The sequence below is a fragment of the Mandrillus leucophaeus genome, unplaced genomic scaffold (genome assembly GCF_000951045.1).
Source record: "Mandrillus leucophaeus isolate KB7577 unplaced genomic scaffold, Mleu.le_1.0 Scaffold935, whole genome shotgun sequence".
NCBI classification, from domain to species: domain Eukaryota; kingdom Metazoa; phylum Chordata; class Mammalia; order Primates; family Cercopithecidae; genus Mandrillus; species Mandrillus leucophaeus.
In genome coordinates this window covers 175,745-184,582 of record NW_012110197.1, presented here as the reverse complement: position 1 = coordinate 184,582, position 8,838 = coordinate 175,745, and the positions used below count along the sequence as shown (strand labels likewise).

At 49.3% G+C, this 8,838-nt stretch overlaps 1 protein-coding gene across 2 annotated transcripts in view; it reads left to right on the top strand.

Annotated features, from left to right (window-relative positions):
- The first annotated feature begins 4,767 nt into the window (after window positions 1-4,767).
- The window catches only part of TF (transferrin), a 36,286-nt gene continuing 32,215 nt past the window's right edge, over window positions 4,768-8,838 (top strand). For both annotated transcript variants that reach the window (XM_011970225.1, XM_011970224.1), the window contains exons 1-2: window positions 4,768-5,310; window positions 7,269-7,441. In XM_011970225.1, the coding sequence (XP_011825615.1) occupies window positions 4,773-5,310; window positions 7,269-7,441 (711 nt within the window). In that variant the 5' untranslated portion in view covers window positions 4,768-4,772. The remainder of the gene's footprint in view (window positions 5,311-7,268; window positions 7,442-8,838) is intronic.

The window sequence follows — 8,838 nt, the reverse complement described above, 5'->3', positions numbered from 1 at the left end:
TAGCTAATTTCTGTATTTTTAGTAGAGAAGGGGTTTCGCTATGTTGACCATGCTGGTCTCAAACTCCTGACCTCAGGTGATCTGCCTGTTTCAGCCTCCCAAAATTCTGTGATTATAGACATGAGCCACATGAGCCACCACGCCCAGCTTTAACTCATTTATTCTAAAGTATACTCTAGTTTCTTCAGAATTTTATACACATACAATTTATTATGCATAAAGATGAGAGTTTATTTTTTTCCTTTCCAATCCTTTTACTTACTGTAAAAGGTTGACTAGAAATGATAATAGTAAAAAGGTTGACTAGAAATGATAATAGTAAACATCTGGTCTTACTGATCTCAACAAGAAAGCTTTATTCAACATTCCACACTAAGTATGATTTCTGTAGATTTTTATGGTACATAGATACTTGATATCATACTGAGAAAGTTTTGTAGAATAAGTTTGCTAAGAGGTTTTGTTATGAAGGGATATTGAATTTTATTAAATGATGTTCCCGTACTGAGTGATAGGGTCATACCATTTTCCTTTATTATTCCACTAATATGATATATTACAGTGATTGATACTTGAAAGGATAGCTTACATTCCTGCAATAAACCCAATTTGATAATTATTTATTAATCTTTTTTACCTTTTGCAAGATTCAATTTGCTAATCTTTTGTGTAGAAATTTTGCATCTGTGTTCATAAAAGTTATGTTTTTTATCTTTGTCATGATGTCTTTGTTAGTTTTTCCTTTCCAAGTATACATACTGTCCTCAAAACATTAGTTAAGGAGTGTTCCTACTTTTCTGTTCCTGGAGGAATATATTGGTGCAATCCTTTTACTTTATTTAGAGACAGGGTCTCACTTTGTTGCCCAGGCTGGAATGCAGTGTCGTGATCTTGACTCACTGCAGCCTTGAACTCCTGGGCTCAAGCAATCCTCTTACCTTAGCCTCTCAGGTAGCCGGCAATACAGGTGCATGTCACCGTGTCCAGCTGATTTAAATTTTTTGTAGAGACGAGTTCTCACTATATTACCCAGGCTGGTCTTGAACTCGTGAGCTCAAGTGATCCTCCTGCCTCAAGCTTCCAAAGCCCTAGGATTACAGGCATGAGCCGCCACCCCCACCCTGTAATTCTTCTTTAATGTTTGATGGAATTCATTCCACTTGGTCCTGGACTATTCTTCATGAGACAGGTATTTTTGTAGACTCCCCTGTGAAAAGAATGGAAACCTTGAGAATCTTCATTGTCCGAGGACTTCTGAGAGGTAGAACAGAGATAAAGAGAGAGAGCGGAAGAGAGAGAAAGAGACAGAGAGAGAGCGAGAGCGAGCGAGCAGTAGTGTCATGTGGCATTTCAAAATGCCTGGTATTTTCCTAAAAGAACCCTGCCCAGTCCCCAGCCCCCTGGTCATACGGCTTGACCCATCGGGCTTGCAGGGTGACTGGCTTTGTGAATGTCAGTTCTCAGGCTGCCAGGTTGCTGCTTCTCAAGGATGACCCAGACTCAGAGAAGTCTCTGGTGTCAGGCGGAGGACACTGAGTGGGGGACAGGAGGAACTGCTCAAAACAGAGGCTCTTTGTTTGCTTTGCTTCTGTGTCAACTGGGCAACATTTGGAAACAACAAATATTGGTTCAGAGGCCCACTGCTTTCCTACCCACCTCCCGCTGGTCAGCTTCTCCAATTTTCCTGCACGTACACACGAGCGCAGCTGTTTCCTTAAGGGCCAACTCGTGGTTGAAATTTAAGAGTTTTGCCCTGTTTGCGGTGAAAGATTTGGCTCATGCTTAGGTTGGTTTAGAACTGTAAGCTTCCTTTATGTCCTCTCTCATTCTGTTTCTCTTTCTCTTTCTCTCTCACCTCCCTCGCTCTCTTTCCTCCCCCACTAAACAAATAAAGAGAAGGTCAATATCAAGAAGGCAGCTGTGGTCTGGAGAAGGCCAAGATTTAGGAAGTGTGAGTTCAGGTCTCAGAGCTCCATGAATGGGGACCCATCATTTGACTGTAATGTCCACATCTGATAAAAGGAGGTACTGACCTTATCTTGCAGGGCTGCCCCAATGATCTTGCCCCAGGACAGTGCCTGACACATACAAGGGGATAAAAACATGATATTTTCTTCCAGCTGAGCATAATCAAGCCAGTCCATGTCTAAGGATCTGCAGTTGGTACTCAGACCTCTCCCAGACTGACCAGCCCCTGTGCTGGCAAAGCCCTGGGGGCTGTGTGTCTTTGGAGAAATGGCAAGGCTGGGTGTCTCATTTCTGTCCCTCTCTCGGTGTGACCCCAGGTGAGCTCCTTGGGCCCTGCATGTCCTGGTTTCCTGGGAGAGGCAGTGTCCCTGGTGGATGCGTACACTCTGGAATCAGACTGCCTTCTTTTGTATTCTGACTTTGCAGCTGACCTTGAACAAGGTATCATCCTCTCTGGTCCTCAGTTTCCTTGTCTCATCTGTAAGACGCAGATGCTAAAGTACCAAAGTCAGAGGGGTACGGTAAGCGCTCACCGATGCTCCCAGTAAGTCTCAGCCATCATTAAGCTATAAAAAGGGACAGTGAATTTCAACTCCAGAGCATCTCTGGTGTAGAATTAAAGAATGTAAGTGAGAGCACAGGTACAAGTGTCATGGACATGGAGTGCTGTAATGTTACTCTTACCTTCACATGCTCCTACAGACATATACAGGCATAGGCACCCCATATAGCTAGGGCCATGCACACATGTACACCCCAAAGCTGGCCTCACCCCTGTCTACCCCATCCAAGGAATGGCAAACACGAGGCTCTGCTGTTGTCCTCCTGAGCAAGAGCCAAGACCCTGGGCCTCTCCATCTAGGTGCGTGTAGATGACGTGCGAGCACCAGTTCTCTATGTCTTGTCTGAGCTTCCTTCATATCCCATGAGGCTGTGTACTTCCTTCCCAGCACCTGTCTTGGGCTTGGACTCAGAGGATCCCTCTGAGGACAGGGCATAGAGTTGGCTGGTCTGGAGAGAACTCAGCCTGGCCAGTAGGTAGTTGCTCCCTGCTCAGGGGCTCTGGGTAGGCTGTGGGCCTGTGGCTGGAGGAGTGGCCTCGGCAGGGCTTAGTCTATGAATGTAGATGGGCTCCAGGGAAGGAGAATCACTGACCATCTTCTTTCCATGCCCTGTGTTGAGCTTCCCTGAGTTTGTGGCATGAGCTCAACCTTTGGTAACTGCACTTCCTGCTCTCTGGCAGACCCTGCAAGCTTACTACAGGGCCTGTCCACGCATCAGCTGTACGTGTGCATGCTGCTCTGTCGGGTGCCTCCCAGTTAGCCTTGCCCCTGACTTTTCCTGCTCATCTCACATCCCTACCTCAAGGTCTCCAAATGAATCCAGACCACTGCCTAGAGCCTGCTGCAGGGACAGTAGGAATATGGCCCTCATGCCAAGAATCTTCTTTCCCTATGGCTCAAGTGCAAGGGACCCATGGACGGGCCAAGGGGGAGTAAGACAGGGCAGCAGTGGTCACTCTCCCTCGCTGGTGAAGCTGATGTGTTGGGAAAGCCAGACTTGCCTTCTGTCCTCACTGTAAACAGAAAGCCTCTGCAGTGGACTTTAAAGTGGGAGGTGTGTAACCCCTTTGCATATGAGATCATCTTTTGGAGCATGGGAGAACATAACCTAACTTCCAGTTATATTTATTGTTATTGCAAAAGATTAACACATTATCATTCATTCATATTGAATGTGTGAATTGGCCCTGTCTCCCACCTGAGTCTGCAGTCATGACAGATGGAGTCTTTGAGGTGTCCTAAGGGAAGATGGGGATCACCTCACAATGCTATAGGTTAAGAGGGGAGTGCCGACCCTGCCCTTTGTTTTGGTATTTTTATTTCCATATTTTGGGGTTTGTATGTGCCCAGTTAAACGGATGCACAGATTAGATAATCTGGCTTTAACTCCAATCTTCACGAGATGCACACATGCCTTAAACAGATTTCTACAAAGAAACTAGAATTAGGAGATAATTCTGACAACACAAAAACAAGTGAACAAAAAGCAAATGCCTGACCTGACATATCCACTAGGCTTGGTATGGGCTTGGTCAACTAAAACATGAGACAGAATGAAGGACCATCTGGTCAGGTTGGAGAAGAAGTAACTTTTGGCAAAATCTCCAAAGTCTGGATTTACATTTCGTGGAAGGAATCTTGACCTTCCCCCAGGTATGTTATGCCTTGAGATAATAATCCTATATAAGGCCGCATAAGCAAAACGACATTCGAAAATGAGTTTCATCTTTAGCTCATTCTTTTACAAAGTTCTATTCCTTGTGCATGATTAAAGTGTACACATTTTTTAGTTAAAATATAACCATCTAGAAGGCACAAATTCAGTATTTTTCATGAGAAGTGTGTGCAATTAAAGCGGTTAGGAGACTCATCGACTAGAGGGGAACATGGTGGTCCCAGGCTGTAAGAACAGGCCACACCCTCCACTGGGCCGCTTGCTTTGTGCTAAGATGGTACTTGGTTCTGAGCCTCACAGTGTCTTGACCACGTTCCTGGAACCTTCTTGTGGGAGGGAGTTCATCTTCCTCTATGACTCTGTCCCCAGTCTAAGGTGTCCCACAGGAAGCTTGAGGGCAGGAAGTTTTCCAGCCCAGGAGCCTGAGCTCAGCGGGGCAGGAAGAAGGAGTAGCTCCTCCGTGGGGGACCTTTGAGAGCCCAGGAGCAGGATTTCGAGGGACACCTGGTAGGGAGCAAAAGGTGCTGAGTCTGTCTTTGACCTTGAGGCCAGCTTGTTTCTCCTGCATGCTCTCCCAAAAGGGGCTTTGCCTGTCATTCTCCAGTTCTAGTGTGGGGTCTGGGCGCAGTTGTTTTCCCTCTCCAGCCTCGGAGTCTCCCTCTGTGGACTGCGCAGATAGGACTGGTGGCACGGACCAGCTCGGCCGCCCTGGAGTCAGGAGCAGAGCCACCCGGTTCCCAGCCCGCCTTAGCCGCTCCTGGCACCGAGAGCGCCGCGATGACAATGGCTGGATTGTGCTTCATGTCCCTTTTCATCAGCATTTCTGTGCTGGACTCCTTCCACTCGCGGGTCGTCTCCAGAGCTCAGGAAATGAGGTGATCAGTGGGGCGAGTAAGGAAGGGGGGTTGGGAGAGGGGCGATTGGGCAACCGGGCTGCACAAACACGGGAGGTCAAAGATTGCGCCCAGCGGGCCCGGGCCGGGAATAAAAGGACGTGGGGCGCGGGAGGCTGCACAGAAGCGAGTTGGACTGTGCTCGCTGCTCAGCGCCGCACCCGGAGGATGAGGCTCGCCGTGGGAGCCCTGCTGGCCTGCGCCGTCCTGGGTGAGTGTGGGCGCGGGGAAGCAGCGCAGAGTTGCTGGCTGGCGCGTTCCCTGCAACCCGGGCGGCCACCGCGCAGCCTGCATGCACTCCTCGCTCAGGCTGGAAGCCTGGGTGCCTGGGTGCCTGGGTGCCTTTCCCTTGCCTCTCTACGCCCCACCCCTGGCCTCTGCTTAGGCCTCTAGACACCTTTCACTGCACTCACTGTCTCCTTCCCGTTCTCCTCTTTGTCCAGCAAATCTTGCAGCAGTGAAATACAATAAATCAGAGCACGTCTAATCAGGTTATCAAAACCCTTTGCTGCTGCCTCTTGTCAAGTCCAAACTCCTTAGTACGGCATTCAAGGCCTCCCGGGTCTGACCATTCCCCCTTTCAGAGTCTGATGTCCCCTGGGTGCCCTCGGAGCTGTCAGAGCGCCCATCGAGCGGTCAGAGCATGGGATTTGAAGCCAGACTTCTTGGATCCAAATCCTGACTGGCTCCTCACCAGGGAAGGGGTCATCACAGCACTCGCCTGGGAGGGTCAGGTGAGGGTCAGCGAGGTGGCGGATGCCGGGTACCAGTGGTGGATGTTGCACACATCCTGCTATGGGGCAGTGACTGACACCTCACTCCCCGACCTCCTGAGGTGGGGCCCCCTTCATACTCTAACTTCTGCCTGCCATTCGTGGGGCATTTGTCACACTGTTGGGGCTTCCGTGTTTAGTTGTCTCTTCCCATAAGCTAGCAATTCTTTGAGAGAGGACCCTTCGTTACTTGCCTTTATCCCCACACAGAGCAATTCACAGGCTGTGCAAGGTAATGCTCCACTGAGGACACATTCTCGCCTATAGGAACCCTGGAGGTGTGGCTTTGTGGAGGGGCTGCCACAGACTTGTTGCCTCCTAGGATTTCCCGTGGGCCAAGGGGGATGATGGGGGTCGCTGGGTTGGCCATCCCTGGTGGCCCCTCCTCATGTATCCTGGAGAGCTGTGGGCCTCCTGGCCACAGGCTTCCTGGATCTTCTTCAGAGCCAGTGAATCAGCCTTGCTGTTGTGGCCCACAACATAACAGCATTTGTTGTTTCAGTGGAGATGACAGGGGGCCTTGGGCACAGGGCAAAAGCTCATGTGATATGGATGCTATCTCTGCAACCACATGGATTTTAATAGTTACCCATGGCTGGCTTCAGCTTTTTTTCTGAAAGACAGCCAAAAAGCGTGGTGAAAATGGAGGGAGAGTTCAGTGGAGACAGAGGGGAGACTGTTGAATTCGTGGAGTTTTTAGTTATTCCTAAACAGAGAGCAACAGACAAGAGTGACAGACAAATTAACCCTCTTTTCATTAATTTACCTGCAACTACTGGCCAAGAAGGGGTGTAACTCAGAATGTTTTCTTCTTGTGTGCCCTGAGTAGCAGACCCAGAATCTGGAGACCCAGATTCTAGGCCTGGCTTGGCCAACAATAAGCAGGGTGACCTTGGGTTAAAAAAAAAACAACAAGGCATCATTCTTTGAGTCTCACTCCCTCTTCTCAAAAAGATGGCAGTTCCTCCCCTGCTGGTTTTCCGAAGTTTGAGGTATCGAGCCAATGTGTTGGGGTAGCTGAAAACGCTCTGTGCATACTGAGGTTTATGCACACTGAGGCTTATGTTCCATGGCAGGGCAGGGGCCAGGACAGTGATGGGAGGAGACAAGGCGGAGACAGAGCAGACTGTCATCTCCAGCTGGGAGCTGATGGTCATGCCTGCATCCCTCTGGCCAGCAGAGGGTGGTCGGTAGGAAACTGGGAGGCCATTAGGGCAACGTTCTATTGGCCCAGTCTCAGAATGCAGTAGAACTTGTGCCCTGTAGCGTTCATGGACAGGAGTGAGAGGAGGACGGGACTGAGGGCATGTGGCTGTCAAGGCCTTTCTAGGGGCGATGCTATCTCTCCCTCAGCACAGGGAGTGGGTCTCTTCCATCTCTGGCTTCTCTCCCCCAGGGCTGTGTCTGGCTGTCCCCGAGAAAAGTGTGAGATGGTGTGCAGTGTCAGAGCATGAGGCCACCAAGTGCCAGAGTTTCCGTGACCATATGAAAAGCGTCCTTCCATCCGATGGTCCCAGTGTTGCATGTGTGAAGAAAGCCTCCCACCTCGATTGCATCAGGGCCATTGCGGTAAGTCGCTGCTGCCTAAAAGAGAGTGGAAGAAAGCCATACTTTCTCTGTCTCCGGTCACTTTGCAGCAATTCGTTACTCACAGGTAGGAGGCTGATGTATGGGGCAGTCAACCCTGACTGTTATTAAAATCACTTCAAAAATGGAAATGGGGAGGTTTTCTTTAATGTGTCTGGAAAGCAAAAGTCAAAAAGCACATTAACTTTTGCTTTCCAGACACAGTAGATGCAAGGGTGACTGTTTTGAGACACTAGGTTCTCTGAACTCAGCAAAAATATAAGAATGCCTGCTATCAGGCTGGGCGCAGTAGCTCATGCCTGAAATCCTAGCACTTTGGGAGGCTGAAGCAGGTGGATCACCTGAGGTCAGGAGTTTGAGACCAGCCTGGCCAACATGGCGAAACCCCATCTCCGCTAAAAAATACAAAAATTAGCTGGGCATGGTGATGCATGCCTGTAATCTCAGCTATCTACTTGGGAGACTGAGGCAGGAGAATCGCTTGAACCGGAGAGGCAGAGGTTGCAGTGAGCCAAGATCCTGCCACTGCACTCCAGCCTAGGTGACAGAATGAGGCTCCATCTCAAAAAAAATAAATAAGTAAGAATGTCCACTATCAAAATTATTATATAACCTTCTTTGGCAGCTTTTGATACACAACTGAGAAGACGAGTGATGCATGCAGGGGGAAGAGTACAGTGTCCTGATTGCAGGTGACAGCTGATCCCTTTGTTCTTAGGTCTACAAAATGCTCTTTATCCTTTCAACGTTGCCCCTGCCTATCTGTACCTGTCAGATCCCGTGCTGGGCAATGGGGCTGCAGTGGTGAATTAAACACACTGGTCCTTACCCTCAGGGAGCTCGTGGCCTAGTCAGGAGAGCAGAAAAACACACGAATAAGTAAACAACTAACTCTGAAATGTGGGGATGTACAATAGAGGGAAAGAGGAGAGTGTTCTGACAGGGACTCACTTTGTCCTGGGTGGTCAGAGACCATCTCTCTGAGAGTGATGTAATGAAGCTGAGACCCAAGGACTGAGCCTGGGTTGGTCCCAGTGTAAAATACACCAGGCAGCTAGCAAGAGCAGATGCAAAGGGCCTGAGGCAGAGCAGAGCGGGCTTATTTAAGTTGCTAGGGGGAAGCCAGGGTGATGGGAGCTGTCAAAGATAAGCACAGCCAGATATTAGTTTAGGCAGTGACAGTGGGTTTCATTCAGTAACTACTGACAGTGGGGGAAAGAGCTGGGCTCCATTCTGATTTGTGCAGCGGTGACGTGGGCATTTTAAAGGGAGAATGAGGGAGGGGAGAACGCAGGGCTCTGTAGAGTCAGAGAAGTAAAAAGGTAGAAAGGGCTGGTCAGTGTAAATGTGAGGAGGCCAGCTGTGTCTGATAGCTGGCA